The sequence below is a fragment of the Anguilla anguilla genome, chromosome 16 (assembly GCF_013347855.1).
Source record: "Anguilla anguilla isolate fAngAng1 chromosome 16, fAngAng1.pri, whole genome shotgun sequence".
NCBI lineage: Eukaryota > Metazoa > Chordata > Actinopteri > Anguilliformes > Anguillidae > Anguilla > Anguilla anguilla.
In genome coordinates, this window is record NC_049216.1 from 14,784,875 (window position 1) to 14,806,411 (window position 21,537).

A 21,537-nucleotide genomic window follows, 5' to 3' on the forward strand; every position below is an offset into this window, starting at 1 on the left:
CAGTAACATGAGGCTTTAGTATGTTGCTGTTATACATTGACATGAGCCTTTGGTATGTTACTATTCTACAGTAACATGAAGCTTTAGTATGTTGAGGCTTTTAGTATACTGCTTTCCTGAAATGACATAATTTACATGCTGCTTATCACAGTTTATAATTACAGCTTTTTTCCAAATGGCTGGAGTAACCAACCAGCTGTCTGAATGACTATCCATGTAATGACTGCACATGCCATGTCATTAAATGCAAGGGTATATGCAAAATTAATAAGGATAATACCACTAGCTCCAGTGGTCCAATGTCAGGCAAACAGATTAAAATCCAGGACTTCCATTGGTTCTACAACTGCTTTGACAGTACCTCAGCATGGTGTGCCTCAGTACGATCACAGTGTCCTCAGTGATCATTCTGCATGATTTCCCCGTGCTGAACCTGTCACTATGAAAGACTCCAGCGACCAGTGCAGGAGATGCGCAAACTCACCATATAGGTAACGCTGTCATGCTGCTGTAATGAGTCTCAATGTACTACTAGTACTAACAATCAGGCTGTCATGGCCTTAAGAGAAGAGCCTCAGGGGCCCTGTCTCAGTCTCTGCTGTTTATGTTGCATCTTGGGAAAGCTCTTGTCTGTCTGTCTGTCCTGCAGCCTGAGCCTCTCCATTCGCTGAAACTCATCCAGCCTGGATGTGTCCTTTAATGTTGCTCATCCCCATCTCCCCCATGGAACATTCTCAACCATTACTTATATTTTTTGAAATATTGAAAAGAAAACATTTTATTTCAAGCTGTTAGCACAGGAGCGTGACAGCGTGGATAATTTAAAGCAAAATCTTGAAGGAATGCATTGAAAATTAATTTTTATGAACTTCCTGATCTTTAATGAGCTATTAAAGGCATGTAAATGATTATTTCACTGAGGGAATGCACTGGGGCTTAGTAAGTTCTAATTGATCTGGCACATGAATGTGTGTTTTAATGTGATGCGCTGGAAATGATCTGGAATAAAAATGTTTATTTCTCTCTGATCAGTATAAGTTATCCAGCTTGCTGAATTCACAGCAAACCTGCATCCCAGTAAGCTCTGTTCAAAATAATGTGATGCAATAGAGCGTAACTGCATTTCACCTCCTGTTTGTTGTACGACTCAGACGATTAAGGCCACCTCCCCCTTGGGCGACCCCAGAGTCACGTACAACCTGGAGGACGGGATGGTGCCTGAGACCAACATGCCCGTGCGCTTCTACCTGACGCCCAACCGTGAGGACGGCTCCGCTTCCATCCTGGTGGCGGAGCCTCTGGACTACGAAACCACCCGGAACTTCATGCTCAGGGTCCGCGCCCAGAATGTGGCGGCCGTCCCTTTGGCTGCTTTCACCACTGTCTACATCAATGTGACAGGTACTGCATGTTAAAGGGCAATGCTTATTTCATGGGGCGTGTGTCAGTGCTGAGGGTTCATTAACAGGTACTTAACTTACTTGATTCAGTTGATTCAGTAATTGTTTATGTAGTTAAAATACATAAATAACAGCCAGTTGTTCTACAATAAATGTGTAGACCACAACCAAAGAAGTTAACAGAACTTAATGTGACATACTGTACGTACCCTAATGGTGTAACAGGATGGAATGTGTAAAGAATGTGGATCAAAAGCAGGACTGTCCATTAGAGTTTCTGTATTAACTGCCTGGCAAAGGATTTTGGGAATGCAGAAGATGATGAATTTTCACAGTTGACTTGGAATAAGATTATAAAGAACCAGGCTATTTTGTTGGTTAATGGGTTGTAGCAGCCCTGCTGTAGCTGAACAGCAGGTGGTGGGAGTTTAATACAGCACAGCTAGGCCTGAGGAGGAGGGAGGTGGCATGCCAGGGCCAGTAGTGAGGGTTAAGGACATGGAGGATTTGGAGGAAGGCCTGGAAGCATAAATACCAGAAGGCCACAAATCATTGGGGTTTCTGGACTGCAGCGTAGGGGTTGGATTTGTTGATGTGCCTGAGCATTTGATGGCAATTAGGTGTTAATGCTACAGGCCAGTTAGGTTAGTTAATGTTTAAGGTTGGCTAACTGTTGCCTCTGTATCAGAAGGAATACTTAAGGGCTTTTAAAGAGCCCTGGAATCATGCTGATTTAGTGCCTTATTTCTGAGACACAAGAGTATGTGTGGGTGGGGACCTGTTTAATTTGATGTGAAATTGAAAGCTGAAACTTGCTTTGAAACACCTTTCTAGGTTCATTAAAAATTTTCATTTAGATTTTGAAGCACTAATGAAAATTTTCCCTGTCAGAACAGGATATATTTTAAACAATATCCTTATCTGTATATTCATGAGTTATGGTTTTTTTTCTGAAGTACTATTTTCGACAATTATATTCTATATTCCAAGTATCAATATTTCTAGTATGCAGTTATTCAAATTAAAATGAAAAGATATTTTTCCATAATACTTGTGGTATAAGTTGAACACTCTGTATATTATTACAGAATTACTGTGTGATGTTCTTCACGCAAGTATTGAAATTCTCTGTGGTAGGATAACTGTAAAAAAAAACCAAAAAAAAAACCTTTCAAGCACTTGTAGTGATAAAGGAGATCTGATTTAGAAATCAAACACAAAACAGCCTCAGAGTTGGTTTACATACTTAATATGCCTGTACCTGCGCATTCACTGGTACTTAGTTAATGTGTATGTCTGTGTGCACAACAGATTCAGGCAATTTGTAATATATGCTTGTTCACCAATATTTATTATACCAAAAAACTGTAAAAAAAAAAAAAAAAAAAGAAATTACATAAGTGTTGGGAAATATGCTCATTATAAATAGCCAAACTGTGGCATATGCATGTTAAGTTGAATAAAAAACTGAACTTGCTACACCAGGATGACCACCTTTATCTTAGTCCCCTCCTGTCAATTTGCAGACATGTCATTCCTCCAGTGGAATGCACAAATGTCAGCAGTTGAGGTTACAAGTACATATACGTTTCGTACTTGTATATTTTTATGTTGGAGGCTTCTGTCCATTGTACGTGATAGGGCCAATAGACAGGTGACCTACTTTTTAGAAGGACAAAGAGGGTCTCTTATTGGGACCCACAATATTAGGCTGAAATGTGGCTGTGGTGAAAGATTACCACAGTAGTGCGGGTAGTATTATGATAATTCATTTCTATAATCCTTGTCTACTGCTGTCTATGGATTTGTTTGAATGGTTTGATGCGAAGAGTCATCTAAAGTAATTTGGTATAAGGGGTTGAATGCTCCTAATAGTTTGTGGGGGAGTTGCCGTACCCATGGCAACAGGGATGCTGTGGAGGACTTCATATATTGTAACATCTTTGGTCTTTTTTTTTTTTTTTTTTTACCAGGCATGTCTTGTACTCTCATTTCTGCCTGTGTAGGGTGGTTTACAGAAGTGTGCCATTATCAGACCCCCAAAGAGGAAACACTCTGTTTACAGTGCTGACAGGGACTCAGCAGTGTGTGATAAAGAGTCATTGCTCAGTGGCAAAACATCTAATAGATCAGCATTATGTAAACCTTAGGTTCCCCATTATACAGTGTAATCATGTTTGGTATTGGTAGAAAGCCAATATAATGGGGAACAGATTGGTGTCTCTGCTACAAAGGTTAACCCAGTGTGGTATGCTTACAGAGGTAGCTCAAGCAGGATCATTGATGCACTGTTTTGTTATGATTGTGTCTTTATTTGATGGCTTGGGGTTTTCCTCTCATCTTTGGGTATATAAGGGGAAAAGCGTAAGGGTTCAGATACTTCTGCTGTTTGGTGTGTCTGAGGGGTTTCTTACACTTGCCACTGTCAGAATGGATGTGGTCTAGTATATGTCAATGTGTGCATCTGGATGAGCTATGTGTTCCCCAATACTACTCTAATTACATGCTTTGACTCATCACAAATTTACTGCAATATCAAAATGTATACTCAGTATTTGTTTAGGTTACTGATATCTGGATGTCATTGAGCCATGATTTAAATGCTAATCATAACAACTGTTGGTTTTAAGGTTGCTGTATGGTTACGAGATAAGGGTATTCAAACCACATTGTCTAACTAGTAGTAATAAATTAGAGATAATACAGAAATGACAGTTAAAAGAGCTTTTAAGTTGAAACACCTTGGAGAAAAGACCAGGATTTCTTAATTTAACGAGTTGTCTTGTTCAAATTTTAAATGGGAAAATATTTGTCCTATACGATGACTGGGCAGATCTCAGCCTGTTGGAAGGTGTCTAAACCATTCAGCTCTGTCTATGTTGTATTTACTTGACTTTCAAGAAATGTATGATTGTTTGCAAAATACGAACAATGCAAATGTAATGCAAATTTGAAATGTGGAATTTGGTTGTTTTAATGGCGTGTGCAAAATGTCCAATTATGGTAAATTGTTAGCAAGTGCATATTGGACATTATCAACACATAAAGTGCCTCCTGAATGTTTTTGGTATGTTTGTTTGAGTACTCAAAAATTACAATACAGCAGAAGTGAAATATTATTTGGTTGTTTTAAATAAATCATTTTAAGGAAAAGTAAAACATTTAAAGTTTTATTACATTGAGCAACACATTTGAACCAGAACGCACATACAGGCACACATGCAGACATCCCTCTTATGGGAGTCACCTGCAAGCCTCATTTAAGGAGAGAAGAATAATTGGTTGGGGAGCCGACTAAAATGATTTTTCTCCCCTTTAATATGATTCAGCTCGGGGTTTTTCACCCCCCTTAACTTTTGTCCAGTCATGAGGAGCGGAAGTGTAAGGTGGAGAAAGAAACAGCAGGTTGATGAATTTGGGCTGATGACACATTCCAAGCCCAGTCTCTGTTCTGCTCCAGGCACACGCCAGGAATCCCTTTGTAGATTTGTACAAATCATGCAGAGTAGAAGAGGTTTACGGAGACAAGGTGTGGGAAATGATACAGGATTCAAACGGCTTATAAATTCCTCCAAATTATAATGGATAATTCTGATTTTCCTCACATGAACATCAAATAAAAGCTGCAGACCTAAGTGCCAGGCAAGATGACAGATGTTATTTGGGTGATGTGATAAATACTTTGTTTGAATGTGTCAAAGTATCATTACTGTATTGCATCATCATTGGTGCAAATACCAGATACCCCTTCTGCATTTGGGGTAGTGGTATCAGAAACGGTTTCTGCAGGCACAGTGCATGTATGAGTGAAGATCAGATGTGATGGGTGTGGGCGGGCCCTTGATGTTGTGGGAGCCTAATGAAATGTGGAATCTGGCTAGCAAAATCAGTCCTGTGCAGAGCAGTAGATCAGACAAAGTTTTGAACTTGTTTTTTTTCATAGCTAGAAGAAAAAATAAATAAACCACTGCAAGCAAAAGGGCATTAGGCGGGGGACATAGTCTTCAGCATATATTGTTGTCTATCTGTAAATGTGCCTGCATGCAAGACCAAAACTATCCCACTATTTCCAGCTTTAAAAACATAGGTTTGTACAAATAAACTTCCCTCATTTATTCTTCTTTGCTTCATTTTGCTTCCCCAGATGTCAACGACAATGTCCCTTTCTTCACTTCCTCCATCTATGAGGCTGCGGTAACAGAAGGGGCAGAAGTTGGCACCTTGGTCCTCCAGGTGTCTGCTAATGACCTGGACCTTGGGATCAACGGGAAGGTTTGTAGGCAGTTTAATATAACTCACATCATTCAATACATTCTCTTTCACTGTTAGCTTGATTGAACTGTGAGTCTGTAAAGTGCTTATACATTTACAATTTACAAATTATCCCATGCCACTGTGACATAAAACACCTTACATCTTCTTTCTCAAATAAAAAGATTGTGTTAGACTTGCTAAATCTAGAAACCTGAAATAACTGCCAAATGGTTTGTGCTCTGGTTCTCATGTAGGTTTTTACTAAACTTAATTATGCAAATTAAAACGTTCTGCTAACTATCACTTTAAGCAATGCAATGATAGCTCATGGTGGCTCACTGATAATGCCATGCATTTCCAGGTCCAGTAAATCAATCATCTTCACTGAAAAATAAATGCGTGGTTATTTTACATAATTCCAAGTGTACTTCAAGTAGGAAAGTGAACGTGCATATAATGTATAATGAACAATGTAAATCCAGTTAGCTGTGAAAATGAAGACCTCTTCACTATGAATTTAATTATAAAAATGTTTTTCAATGTCTTAAGGGAATGTCTCTTCTTTTTTAGCACATTCCTGTTATAAATTCTGTGCTGATAGTCTCAAAAACTGTGATTAAGTTGCATACCTACTGCAGATTGCAGTTTAAATGGGTTAAGAGCTTGTGTGTAAGCTGCAGAAGGGGGGCCATTTTGTAAGAAGCAGAGCTGTTTTCTACTTCGTGAAAAACTGCAATTTCCTTTTATATTAAAAATATCTTTCAGTAGTACTCTATCTCTGTAAGGCAAAGCAATGGCCAGCTTTGTCACAATAACCAACAAGAAATGCATTTGAGGATAATGCTAGATATAGACAAGAACAATGTAACTACTATAAAATAATGAAATATCAAGTATACAGCATTCTATTGTACGGGTAAACTTAAATCTGGCGGCCCACTTGTTTTTATTTTTTGTTGGACAAAACAATTTTCCCAACTTGTCAGACTATGACCTCCATATTTGCAAACCTTGGTCAAAGTAATCTGGTGTAGGACATTTCACTTCAATTTCATTTCCTTGTAAGTTATTGCAAGTATAATACCTGCTTTTAAAAAGGTCTAAATAACAGCCTCACTGAGGAGCCACAAGGTTTGGTAAATCTAATTCTATTTGAATTTGCAGGGAAGGCTGAGGAGCTGACTAAAAATTGTAATACTTTTTAATTGTAAGAATTGTAATAATGTTTAATTGACATAAATATCATTTCCAGGGCCTAACAAATGTTTTCAATGTAATAACCTCTTTCTGTCTGGGTACAAAACCCCAAGACCAGTCTTTTTTAAAAGACTTTGTAAGTGTATTCTGGGGTTTGATTCAAAAGGTGTGCAATTAATTACATTCACTTACTTAATTCAGCTTGTTTTCATTGAATTGCACTTTGTGCTGAGGGATAAAAATCAATGGGTGACAGGCTGTTTGAGGATTATGTTTAACAAAAAGCAGCTCCAGGTAGACAGTCAATTTACGGACCTCATTCACGGCCCACACTCATTCTTGCAGATCTTTTGCAATTAAATTTAATAAGTGAGGCAAGTGTAGCTTTTGACAAAATGTGAAATATCGTGTGCAATGTCTTGACACTGCAAAGTCCTTGGCCAAGCAATTGCTTCAATTGTTTGTCTCTACCATCAAACAATTGAAGCAATCTACTATGCCTGAATCACAAACAGCATGAAAACCTTCATAGTTGAAATGTGTGAAATAATTTTGGTATTATTTATCACGCATTGTTGAGTACACCTATTGATTTAATAACCTGATCCACTTCAGTTTGTTTTATTTTTATGAGACTGTATACATTTTTCTTCTTAATTCAGATGGCTTTTTGGATACCATTTAGTCAATACACCTACAGTAACACTTTCAGTGAGATGTTGACCATAGTGCTTTAAAAGTTCAAAACCAGTCTTTATCACCTTTTTCTGTATGTGCTTTGCTCAATATTTGAGTTCATTTTTTGTATTGCACTTGTGTCTACGAATGGCTTGGATTTGTCTGTGAATTAATTTTATTTTCTCTCCAGCCTTGCTATTCTAACCTTGCCAGATGCTTGCTGGATGTAATTTGCACTTTGCATCGCCATTAACTCATCTTCTTCAGGTTTGGGGGAAAATAGGATTGGTTTTATTAAATTTTTTTTCTGTTCATGGATTACAGACTATATAGGTTATTTCACAGCTGCAAAGATTTCGCAATGCACAATTTAATGTAATCCCAATGATGCCAATCCAGCACACATCTATGCGGGAGCATTTAGCAGTGGCAGCATAGCATAAGATTTCAGGTTATAGTTCCAGGTGGCATGGTGCCATTGTACCTTTGAGCACGGTACTTAACCTGAATCACATCAGCTGTATAAATTGACAGTAGGTACAATGAATGCAAGCTGTGTAAGTTGCTCTGGACAGGAGCATCTGCTAAATTCTTAAAATGTAATATAGATGTCATTTAGCACAACCACCACCTATAAAATGCTCTCTTAGCCCATTTCCATACATGTTATAGTAATAGTTTTGGAAGTATATCTTGTCCTGCTATTCACTTACTTTTTTTCTATTAGTACAGACAAGTACTGATCACCCAACAAATGCCATTGGCTCTTGGCAATGTTCACTTTGTAATGATACTTTTTTTTTTTAATCAGCTACAACTATGTGTCAGTTATTAGAGGTAACAGAACTATTTCAAAGTACTTGCCACCTTACTGTATTTGATTTTCATTCAACCTGTTATTTGAAAATAATGTTGACAGTGCTGTTTTTTAAATTAGCTAGAGAAGACATTCTTGCTTCTTAAAATGTGTGCTGCGCACTGGACTGAGCAGTGCTGGTTTCAGGGGTGTCAGTTCCCTGTGTGCATGGTCTCTGTCCCTCAGATCTCCTACTCCCTGCTGAATGATCGTAGCGGGGATTACCGGTTCTTCCGCATCGACCCAGATATGGGGGCCATCTACACAGAGGCGGTGTTCGACCGGGAGATGAAGGGCTCCTATCTTTTGGAAGTGAAGTCCGTGGACGGGTGGGAATCGTCCCGACCCGGAAAGCATGGACAGCCCAACTCTGGTGAGGGCCAGTTTTGCATGGTTGATCCAGAGGGTATAGCCTGGGCCAATCTGTAGCTCACTGGAGCTTCTGTTTGTTCATGGCCAGCTTCCCGATAAGTGCAGATGACACTGCTCCTGCCGCATGTAGTGGGTCATGATTAGCGGGCGGGAAAGAGTCCTGATTTAATTCCCAGGGAAAGCTAGTCTTAAGGAAATGCACTTTTTTATGAAGTAGATGTTTTCATGGACTGTAAAATGCACAAGTTTATTAATTGTGATAGTTTGACAGTGTAAACACTGTTCACATACTGAAAGGGTGAACCGAAAATGAAATTTGGAGTGCTTGTTAATGTTCAATGAGGGCATATGAAAGGGCCTTGTAAAGCAGTGGAGCCTCCTCTCTGAGACTGGACCTATGATGATCTTCAGGAGCTTGTTCTTATATTGCTGCTACACTCATTAGTGCAATTGATTTGGCAGGGTAGGAAAGTACACACATGAAGGAGGGGAGCAGGATTGGAAAGGTACTCTGAAAATAGAATTAAGTATTACAAACATGTTGGGGAGGCCTCACTGGCAGAAAATGCAAACTGCTCACAAAACTTCATTTTAAATTGTTGTGAAAGTGAGTGACTTTCAGTTTCTGAACTTGATATGAATATACTGCATATGATTATACTGAATGAAAGGGGATTGGTGTTTTTTTTTTTTTTTTGACATCTCAGATTTTGTGAGAAGTTAAGGCTTCAGTTTTTGCTGCAGGGTTACATTATACCAGTGTTAAATTGTAAACTCCCTCTACAGCTGGCTTAAATAATTTATCATGTCTTGCCAAGTATATTGTAAATTATGTTCTTTTTGATATCCATATGAAACGTAGTGCATTTCACAAGGGGAGCCCACGCCACCCTCACCCTAAGGGGCAGCTTGCACATCTGTCTTCTGATGGCTTCAGAAACAGAAAAGGGAGAAGGAGAAGGGAGAGGGAGAAACATAGCAAGAGAACCGGGGTAAGATAAAGGGGAAGAGGGGGCCAGAGGTAGAGAGAGTGGGAGAGAGATTGTGAGGTAAGAAATGAAGCTGAAAAGGGGGAGCAGGAGAGAGAGAGAGAGAGAGAGAGAGGGGGTGAGAGAGAGAGAGAGAGAGAGAGAGAAAGAGAGAGAGTGTGAGTGTGAGAGAGAGTGAGAGTGAGTAGGTACAAGCTGACAGAATGAGAGCTGCAGGGATTTTTAATCTCCCACTTATCTTTTCCACAGACACGGCATACGTTCGCATCTTTATCAGTGATGTGAATGATAACAAGCCCATCTTCGCTCAGAGCGTCTATGAGATCGATGTTGATGAGGACGCGGATGTTGGCTTTGCCCTCGTCACTGTCAGCGCTAATGATGGGGATGAAGGTATGTTGTGGAGGGTGAGAAAGGTGAAAGTCACAGAGATGAGTGTCATTCAAGAGGCAGTGGGTGATCAGTACAAATAGTCAGCCTTTTTTCCATAGGTGCTGTTAAGGCTCCTTAAGATGTTTATCTTGTTGTAAAGCTTGACATACATTTATCCCCAGCCAGGCCAACAGCTGTTTGTGCATCACTGCCACCAAATAATTTCAGTAATGCTGAGTGCCAAGAGGTGCACGACATCATTTTTAAGGGTTTAGGATCTTTTTTTGTGGGGATTGAACCCATAACCATCGGTCATCACTGTAGGCCACAGCTCAATGAAAAGTATATCTTTAACTGAATCTGAATGTGTATGAATTATCTTTGTCTTCAGCACTGCAACTGGATATTACCCAACTTTATTCCTATTTCAGAAAGGGTACTGTATGTTTACACAGTGATAAAATGTGAAATATTATGGCTCTCTATTTTAACCTACCTTGCATGGTGACATAACATTTCTGTTTGACAAGCTGCACTTTCTACTATTCAAACCAGCTTCCTTCACAAGGCCAGGCAATAAATCTCGCTGCACAGGGTTGCCCTCTTTGTGGAATTGTATGCTGACTCTATTATTTGAGGACATTTTACAATATTATTCACCATTTATCATTACAATGAGAGCTGCCCATACTGATTTTTGTCCCATGATGAATGAGGCTTACAGCCCCACCGGCTGTATCGCTACCATCTAAGCAAACACGTTTGCTTAAGGAGCAACCCCATGCTGCTTTCTTAAATAAACCACACGGACTGCAGCGCTCGCTTCATCCCCATGAGCATTTCACAGCTCAGAAAGAGCCGTCTCCCACATTGCTGTGCTAATAACTGAAGTATGAGTTCCCACATTTTTGCCCTATTTTGCCATAGCAGGTTTAACAGGGGGAAAGACATTCAGGATAATCTTGTCTGTCTGTTTACACCACCGCTCAGACTCTGATGGGAGTCAGTATAATGAAGCTGAAACATGCGAGGTCCATTTAGAATTCTGTCACAGAAATAAACAATGAAATGTGCTAGACTGGGGATTGTTCATTATGGCTACATTATTTGAACCTTTCTAAATTGGAGGATTTATATTCTTTGTTTTTTATTTATGCTAAGGGCCTTCAATTCTGTTTCATTTGACCTCTGATCTGATGAATTTCACAATCAAAGTCCTCATTTAGATTAAGATTAAAAATGATTATCAATCCGTGTCTACATCCATTGAATATTTATAGTTATGTATGTAGCTAGATTCTGGACTGGACAAGAAAAATTGAATGCACACTCATGATGCAAACCTAAACTGCTGAACTGAAAAAAAACTTTGGTTTTTAGTTTTTTTATATTCTAGCTCATGGAAACTAGTCTGTATTAATTGCATATCAATGCTTTTGCATAATTACTTAAGTGAATTGGTTGTAACAGTTTTATGGACACTGAATCCATACAACATGCAATGTATGAACTGATATTCTTTATGAACATTCTTGGCATAGTAATTTGACCATTCTGAATCCACTCCAAGAAATATGGTGCAACAGCAATTTGGTTAATTCAGTGTGAAGCTGGTATGATTTAGGTGGTTAAATATAATGACGCACCAATTGGTAATGAAAACCTTCTGACACTTGGTTCTCCAGAGCAATAGCTGAATAGCTATAGCTAATGTGCTATAGTGCTGCAGTTTTCAACCTAGTCTGGTACTATAGGTGCCAACGCCAAGCTGCGCTACCAGATCACCTCAGGGAACACGGGAGGTGCATTCGATGTGGAGCCCGAGGTTGGAACCATTTTTATCGCCCAGCCACTGGATTTCGAACACGTGAAGAGGTACAAACTGCATGTTGTGGCATCAGACGGCAAGTGGGAGGACTACGCTGTGGTCATCGTCAACATCCTCAACAAGAACGATGAGCCGCCTGTCTTCTCCATGAACGAGTACTATGGCAGTGTGACAGAGGAACTGGATGGCTCGCCTGTGTTTGTGCTACAGGTGCGTCTTTTACTTCTTGCAGTATTTTCTTATATTGTGTAACATATTCGTAATCCTTTACAGAAACACTTAGGGTCTGATTTACTAAGTCCTTTATCATATGAAAAACCTTTCAGCACATGAAAAACTTTAACACGGAGAAAGATTGGTGCAAAACAAATACCAGGACCAATCATGATAGCCAGTGATTTAGTGACGATAGCCTACAGTAGACCTCCTACGAGCTGGAAGTGCCCCAGAGCGTATTACTTCCCGACACATCTTTTTAGCCACTGCACACACCGATACAAAGTAATTTTTGTGACCTCCAATTGCCTCAATCGGATGCCATTGGTGCCGATGTGAATAACAATTCTAGAGTATTTACGTTTTCTTTTAGCCAGCACTATTAAATTAGCCTCAACGTCGGTAGCTCTGGCACCAGGCATACACTGCACTATGGTAGCTGGTGTCTCTAATCTCACATTTCTCAGAGTACTATCACTTATGGTCAGGGCTTTCTCAGTAGGTGTGTTAGTGAGTGGGGAATAACGGTTAGAAACGCAAGTTTGGTGGTGCTCAGCAGCTCTAGGCCGACAACTATGTTTCTTCTGCACTGTGACAAATTGTCCTACAGCGAGGACACTGGGGGCAGAGAAACACTAGCATCTGAACTACAGTATCATCCAACTCAGGTTAAAGTCTCACTTTTTTTTCAACCTTGCTACTCTCCCATGGATCTCATTTTTTCCCAGGCTCTTTCTCAATGTGCAGTCATAAACTTAGCTGAGGCAAGATAGGCCTGCAGTTCTTTGGATGTTGTTCTGGGATTGTTTGTGACTTCCTGGATGAGTTGTTACTTTGCCCTAGGAGAAATTTCGGCAGGTCAGCCACTCCTGGGAAGATTCACCACTGTTCCAAGTGTTCTCCATTTAGAGATAATGGCCCTCACTGTGGTTCAGTGGAGTACCAGGGCCTTAGAAATGGCTTTGGAACCCTTTACAAACTAATATATTTCAACAATTTTTTTCTCTTCTCTTCTGGAATTTCCTTTGATTGTGGCATAGTGTGCTTGTAGAAACTTTGTGGTGGCTACCTCACTCTGATGGTAAGGTTCAGTATGAGTGTGGTTTAGATTCAACAGGGCTGACTGCAATTAAGCCTGGCTTTGTTCAATCAGCTGAATCTAATTATCATTAAATTTTTTAGACTGAGTAATTAAGGGGGCAATTACTTTTTCACATGGGTGATATCGGTGTTTGAGAACTTTTTTCTTTAAATAAATGAAATAATTTTTAAAGTGTTTTTGTCTAATATTACATTTTGTTCATGTAAAGATCTGAAATCATTCAGTGTGAACTATGTAATTGAGGAAATTTGGAAGGGGACAAATACTTTCATGGCACTGTAGATCTTAGCTTGAATTTCATCATTATTAAATGAGCAATCTAAAACTATTTTTTTGCAAAGAATGTTTTCTTTAACAGTACTAGAAGATATTTTTAATATGCAGTACATTTCTTGGTAGCATTTTCAGTGATAACCTTACCCTCTCTGTATTGGCTGTTCATGCAACAGTTAATCGGAATGTGCCAGTGTAGCTGTCTAAATGCATTACTACAATGGTCATATTACAGCCTGCAATGAATACTGCAATCCTGCACTGAAACAAAACCGTGAATGTCATTGGTAATGAAGCATTTAGAGCAATCCTGTAAAATAAATGTACTTCAAGTTAGGCTGCCAAAAAGAAAACCAAATGGGAATTCATTTGAACAAAATGTTGTTGGCTTTTTTTGATCCCTTTTTTTAATGGCTGCAGCAGAGCAAGCCGTTTGATTTTGAATTTTTGATCTTAAATCTAATGGCTTGCTCAGCAGCAATAAAAAAAACCCAACAACATTCTATTCAACTTCATTTCCATTTGGTTTTATTTTTGCCAGCTTAACTTGAAGTACATTTATTTTCACTGTATTGTTCGTGATGCTTTGTTACCAATGGCATTCGTTATTTTGTGCCCAAGATTTCAGGTTGTATTCTTGGCAAATAAAATGCATTTTACCCCCATGCAGTCAGTGCAAATTGCACTGCACTTTAATATTTTAGGCTCTATTAACTGTGCGTATTGTGTTCCATATAGAACCTACATATTTCTAAGTGTCTGCCATTTATATGGTCTTCTGTTTCTTCGTCTGCTCTGACTTAGTCTCTAAGCAACATATCCCCAGTTATGTTAGATACTGTAAACACTTTGTTTTTGGACAATTAATGAACAAATACCACCCTGCAGAACACCCAGAATTAAGGTGATGTATGCATTATTTATAAAGTATTATACCTTAAGCTAAATGTGCTATGCACATCTCCACTGGGAACGATAATGATACAAATACCAATACCAAAGGTTAAATTACATTCTTCCAGTTGGAATTAATGAAAGTATATGACCTATGATATTAACTATAAAAATGACCGGCAACAATCATCGTGGTTTGGGTCACTCTGAGAGTGACTTTTAAAACGCACCACTAATGAGACAAGTCTGTCATTACTGCACACTGTTTGTATCAGCAGAAAGCATGCATGTGTGTTGATTGACATTATTGATTACAATAATGCAACTTTCTCTTGGGTGGCTGCTAGTGAACAACTATAGTTTTGATCATTTTGGTTATAGTTCCCAGCCTTTACACTACAGAAACAAATGTAATAATTGTATCCTACTATGTTAGCCCTCAACATTTACCATATATGGGGCACATATGTCTTCACTGCTGATACATTTGCTTCTACAACAAAGCAAAAGAAAAAGATTTATTTATGAATCAGCAAGTTTTTAAAACATTTGTGTAATAGTTTTGACTCTGGTTAGTCATAATGTGAGAGTAAAATGCTGGCGTCACATTACACCTTAAGAATTACACCTCCACTGAATCCTGCCATGTATTTATACTTGTACTATGAAAATGTTGAACTTCTAAATATTAAATGTGTAAGAAACAAAATGTCTCTGGTAATATGTCTTTCATATTTTCTTTTTGAGTTTCTTTGTATAGGTGTGAAGAACTCCAAACACTGGCTCGAAGTCAGAGGTTTTGAATAATTAAACAGCACTGCAATCGATTAGAAAAGTTAAGACTGCTGCAAAAAACACCAGATACATTCTGTTTGATCTCCTAGGTAACAGCAACTGACCCAGATAAAGATGCCAACCAGGAGGCCCTGAGGTATTCTCTCCATGGTCAGGGAGCTGAGAGTGAATTCATCATTGATGAGGTGACGGGGAAGATATACGCCCAGAAGACCTTGAACCGCGAGGAGCGGGCAGTTTGGAGGTTTGTGGTGCTGGCCACTGATGAGGCGGGGGAGGGGCTAACTGGCTTCACTGATGTCATAATCAACGTGTGGGATATCAATGACAATGGGCCTGTCTTCATCTGCATGCCTGATAACTGCAATGGCAATGTCCCTGAGAACTCACCCCCCGACACCTCAGTCATGGAGATGACTGCCTCCGACATGGATGACACTACTGTGGGTCAAAACGCCGTGCTCACCTACAGGGTTGTCGGGAATGCTCGAAATAGTGCCAGTACTGACTTGTTCAGCATCAACCCTAACACTGGCACAATCTATGTGGCAGTAGGCAACTTGGACCGGGAGAAGGTGGAGAAGTACCTTCTGGTGGTGGAGGCTAAGGATGGAGGGGGCATGACAGGCACAGGTACTGCCACTATCCAGGTTACAGATGTCAATGACCATGCCCCCCGGTTCACTGAGAATGCTTGTGGTGCCCGTATCTCAGAGATCAGTGAGGTAAACTCAGCCGTCCTGGAGCTCTCGGCCACAGACGCAGACGTTGGGGAGAATGCTCAGCTGACTTTCAGCATAGTAGGAGGAGACCAGGACCAGAAGTTTTACATGGTAAGTCACAGGCAGGAGCAGCGTGGGACACTTCAGCTAAAGAAGAGGCTGGATTATGAGAAGTCCAGTGAACAATGGTTCAATCTCACCATAAAGGTTGAGGACTTAGACTATTTCAGCATGATCCATTGTGTCATTGAGGTGGAAGATTACAATGACCATGCACCAGTTTTCATCCCACACTTCTATGCCCTTACACCGTTGCCTGAAGATGTCCCCGTAGACACCAGCATCGTTAAGGTGGTTGCCAGTGACTCAGATTCTGGTCTGAACCAGGAAATCACGTACAGCATCTATTCAGAATCCGACCCATACAATCAATTTTCAGTGGACCAGACTGGAGTGATCCGTGTGGCAAGACCATTGGACAGAGAAAGAATGGCACAGCATTACTTAGTCATCTTGGCAACAGATAGCGGGAGTCCGGCGCAAACAGGGAGTGTCACGGTTCAGCTGAGTTTGCTGGATGTCAATGACAATGGGCCAGAGTTTGAAATGGCCTACATGCCTGTAGTGTGGGAGAATGTTCCGGGTCCGCAGATCGTACATCTCAACCAGACTTCCACGCTGTTGCATGTGGTGGATCGAGACTCTGCAGAGAACGGGCCTCCCTTCACCTTCACCTTGCCCCCAGAGTACTATGATGGAGGCAGTTTTTTCCTACAGGACAATGGAAATAACACAGCTACCATCACTGCTCTGCGCACCTTTGACCGCGAAAAGCATAAGGAGTTCTATCTGCCCATCATCACAAAGGACAGTGGCCACCCCTCCAAAAGTGTCACCAACACTCTGACCATCACTATTGGCGATGAGAACGACCACGCCCACCAGGCTGGGGACAAGGATATTTACATCAACAGCCACAGAGGTGAGGTTGTGTCCTATCGCCTTGCCCTTGAATAGCTCATCTGTGTGTTGCAATAGTCTGTAAGCCATTTGTTCACTTTTTTAAAATTCATTTCCTCTTTGTAAAACCACTCTCATTTCCAGTTGAGAATGTAGTTGCAGTTTTTATTTAATGGATGTACAGGGCTACTCATTGTTGAATGTGTTGAGGTGTGAGTGGTGGAGCATAAATCTCGGAAACACATTCAGGCTTTTTGTCCGAATGCTCTTTTTTCTGTGATGTGATAATGTTTTTCTCAACCCTTAAAAGATCTCCAGAAAGCGATTCTCTGCCCTCTGGTCTCTGATGTGTGGTGAAACAGTTATTAGTTCTTGCAGGACATAAAACTTGTGAAAAAGACTTGCTACTCTAAACTGGGATGGGGGGAAATAATAAAGAGGCTTAACACCTTGATCCAACACCTCACAAAAGAGAATCAATACCCCTTTTCTCCCTCAACAGGAAGGATGCCAACAGCAGTCCTGGGCAAGGTTTATGCTCCAGACCCAGATGACTGGGACAATAAAACGTATGCCTTCGCAGGACATGTGCCCAAGTAAGAGTTTTTTTCTTTTGGAATGGCACTCTTGGGAGAGGTTCAGAACTTTGGAATATTTCAGGGGCCCAGCAGTGCTTCTGTTCTTCACCTGAAAGGCAGCCAAGAGATGACTAAAGCTGACAGCCTGTTTAAGATAAGCCCTTGAACTACCTCTCAAGGTTTGCACCAGCATCAACATCTACTTTACTCTGTCTTTCTCTCTCACAAGTGTCACAAAACTTGAAACCCAAAGGCCAATTTCGGTAGTCTGTGCTCCTGATGATTCCATAGAAACTTAACAAAACACTCAGAAATTTGAATAAATGTCTTCTTTAACACAAGTAAAGCATTCACAGAGGGTTCATGCAAATACCTCCCCAATAGAGAACATCATTAAACTCAATAATTGAAAAAGAATCAGCAATAAACCAAATGTGAGAAAAAGAAAAAACAAATAAGAATTCACTCATACAGAATGTTTATAGAATCTGCTGAATATTGGTCTGTCCGAGAAGATATTTTTAATTATTTCTTATGCAGTCATTGATGAACAGTTTTTTTTTTTCATGAATGGTTAAGTAGAGTATTCAAAAGACATGTCCCTCAATAGCTCACTTAGAACTGACCTTGAGCAGTCCTAAAAAGGAGTGTGGAGATCAGAAGAAGCCCTGCTGGGACAACTGTGCACTGTTGTTAGGCAGGAGTAGATTACTAAAACATATTGGTAGAAGATTAATTTAGTGTTGAAAAACAAATATACAAATTTGAAGTACATTAAGATTATAAATAATGAAAATTCCACAATTTTGGAATATATGTAAAGAGCTGGCCAGTGGATCAGAGAAGGTAGATATTCTAACAAACTGTTTCTGTAATGTAAAAAGAGGTTAGTCTTGTTGATACTGGTCCAGACAATATTCCAATAGGAGAGGAAGGGGTATAAGGAGATATATGGTATTTTCTTGGTAAGACATGTCTAATTTTGCTGATGACATCAATATTCTTGGCAATTTTGGTAGAAATAAAAACTATGTGTATTTTTCCAATTAAGTTTTTCATTGATGAACACACTTAAGAATTTTGTATAGCTTACTCTACTTACATAGTAGACACATAGTCAGATGATTAAACATCTTTGCTGAGAACTATTCCATGTTTATTCCTAGGTACAAATGGCAGGTATTTTGATATACTCTATCAAAGGCTTTAGATAAATAAATGATTATACCAATTGTGAATTAATTGTTGTCTAAAGCTCTAAAGTCTTAGATAACTTATCCATTCATTGGACCAAATGCAGTGGAATGTTTTTCTCTAAATCCAAATTGACAAGGATATAAAAGATTGTATTCTCAGTATTCAGCTAGCCTATTATACATAATTTTTTCTAAGACCTTAGAAAGACATGTTAGAATAGAGATTAGTCTGTTATTAGAAATGATCTTAGGATCATCAGATTTAAATCCGGAATGTCTGGCCCCTTTGATCAGGGGCGCTATCAGTAGCAGATAATCATTTAAGATAGGAAGCAATGACTTACAAATAGAAGATAAACACTTCTTAAGAATGCATATAATCAAGGCATACTGAGAGCTGTGCCTCATATCAATCTGATTCAACAAAACTTGGATTATTTTCTAGTTAATAATATCAATTAACATGTAAGGTGACTAACGTAATGTGAGTAGCATGACGTTTTTTGGTTGTCTGCCCATGAATACAACTATTTTATATCTTACGTCAATAGTTTGGTGCTGTTGTAAAGTTAGTAAATACAGTTTAAAATAAAATGCATCACTTTTGTTGTGGCATCTATAGTTCAACAAGATTGCCAAAGCAAACTTAGGTGAAAAAATGCCCTGTGACTTTGGCATAACACAGACAAAACTTATTGCCACACAATAACCGACAAAGTTTTCTTGTATTTTCATATGCAGACCCTAGCAGTGGTCAAAGGTTGCTAAGGTACAAAAATAAGGATGTTCCATCAGTTCACTGAGTAGTACAACAAATGATTGCAATACCCACTCACAGTACATGTAACATGAGTAACGCTGGAATTGCCCTCAACATAATATGAATAGCAAAGTGATTAAGCATAAAGCCATTAAAGGCAAGTGCTATCTATAAACAGGTAAGTGGCATTTATTTACTTAAAGAACTGATTTATTCATTATTAGGAAAGTAATTCCCTCGCTTTAATGTGCATAGATGAACAGATGTTCTCAACACATCAACACTATTGCAAATATCCGCAGCTGTAGCTCACTGGGAGCTTTGGAAACCAGTTTTGTATTACACCATTCACACCACTGTTCTTAAACAGCATTTGCAAAAGCAATGTATTAAAATAGAAAGGCAACTGAAATTTACTTTTTGTAAATAGTAAATTGTTGCAATCATAATCTCAATATTTTCTCTCTACTTTCTCACAGCTACTTCATTCTAAATAAAAGGACAGGTTTTCTGATCATCAAGGAAAACACACCACCAGGAAACTACAAGTTCAAGGTGCATGTTTCCGACGGTGTTTGGCCAGACGTCGTGTCCAGTGTCACCGTGCACGTTCAGGAGCTGCTTGATGACGACATCTACAACTCTGGCTCACTTCGCCTAGCAGGTACTTTGGTCCCACCCCCCACATTCAGAGGGACCTCTGATTATGTGTTGAACTGCAGCATTTAGTCACACAAAGGGATCTACATCTGAAAATAGTCCCTTCACACTGCCGTGAGGCTCTGTCCCACAGATTTAGTCTGCTATAGGACATGCTTCTTGACTGCAAAGTGAGGTATATCCTTCACATTACATATGTTACAGGTGCATTGTTTTTATATTCTTGCATGTAATTAAAGTGGGAATTAAATACAGCAATGCTATCCCAAGATTTTCCAGTTTAATTGTTCTGGTTTTCCTTGGGAAAAATCAGCACTGGAAACCAATAAATAATGTTGTTCACTCACTATAATAATGAAATATGGACCACCAGATTGTCTCTCCAGGCATTCTGCATGCTTCACATCAGACAGCACCATGAATTTCTGATTGGTATTCATAATGGAACAAGGCAAATTTTTGCTGAAATCTGTATTTGGATTCAAATTTAAAGATTACTTACAGTCACAAATGTAATTGGATTGCAATTTGCTTTATACTTATCTGGCATTGTAAGTTTCATATAGCTTGCTCGAAAGTCAGCAATTGCTGATTTGCCATGAACATGCAAATTTTAGTGTAGCTACCAAAAATGTATTATGCATTAGACTACTCTCAGCACTAAGTGGATGTTTTTTGAATTATCTTGTGTTTTCAGTGCTACTTGCCATTTTCTTTGTGGTTGTGAGTGTGAGTGGCATTAAAGGTGCTTGAGTTTGAGATGTAAACATCGATGTTGTCTAGCACTTTCACCTCACCCCAACGCCTGATTAAGTGGCACTTCTTTTTTGTTTTCCGAACCTGTGGTTCTTTGCTGCTGTTAACACAATTTCATACTCATTAGAGCCATTGATTTTGTTCTTACTACTTTACTTTAATGCTAAACGGGGTGGTTGACACATTGTCAATCAAGTTTGCATCAAGCTACAAAACTAAACTTGTAACATACCTTTTTTGACATTGCTTTTACTTAATTAGCACCCCTACTCAATTCTTTTTACTCTTATTTTACTGAGACTCTTATTTTGTAAGAGACTTCTAGCTTATCTAATTTTTATTTTATTTTACTATGATTTTATGGTTATTCTGTATCAGTTTGCACCAGTAATGTGAGGTTCCACCGAGATTCTAAAACAGATAAGAATGAGTGAGAGTAGACTCAAAGCGAGACTCGTTTGTCTGAATTATTTGCTTTCAATTGTGACCTAGGACTAGAGCTGGTTAGCTCAGTAGTCTATAGAACATTTGGTAGTCTGTTCACTCGGTAGTCTGTAGAGCTCGGCATTAGCTTGGTGGTCTGTAGAATCATATTATTTTTATTTGGTGGTCTGTAGAGTCATTTTGATTTGGTGGTCTAAATATAACTCAGGTGCCGTCGTGATCGGCACTCAAACTG

General features: G+C 39.3%; 1 protein-coding gene across 1 annotated transcript in view; it reads left to right on the forward strand.

Moving 5' to 3' along the window:
• LOC118214698 (neural-cadherin-like) overlaps positions 1–21,537 on the forward strand; it is a 128,653-nt gene that overhangs the window by 69,583 nt on the left and 37,533 nt on the right. The window contains exons 13-20 of the mRNA XM_035394838.1: positions 1,152–1,401; positions 5,545–5,672; positions 8,572–8,758; positions 9,996–10,139; positions 11,873–12,156; positions 15,316–16,930; positions 17,411–17,504; positions 19,922–20,106. Of these exons, the coding sequence (XP_035250729.1) occupies positions 1,152–1,401; positions 5,545–5,672; positions 8,572–8,758; positions 9,996–10,139; positions 11,873–12,156; positions 15,316–16,930; positions 17,411–17,504; positions 19,922–20,106 (2,887 nt within the window). The remainder of the gene's footprint in view (positions 1–1,151; positions 1,402–5,544; positions 5,673–8,571; positions 8,759–9,995; positions 10,140–11,872; positions 12,157–15,315; positions 16,931–17,410; positions 17,505–19,921; positions 20,107–21,537) is intronic.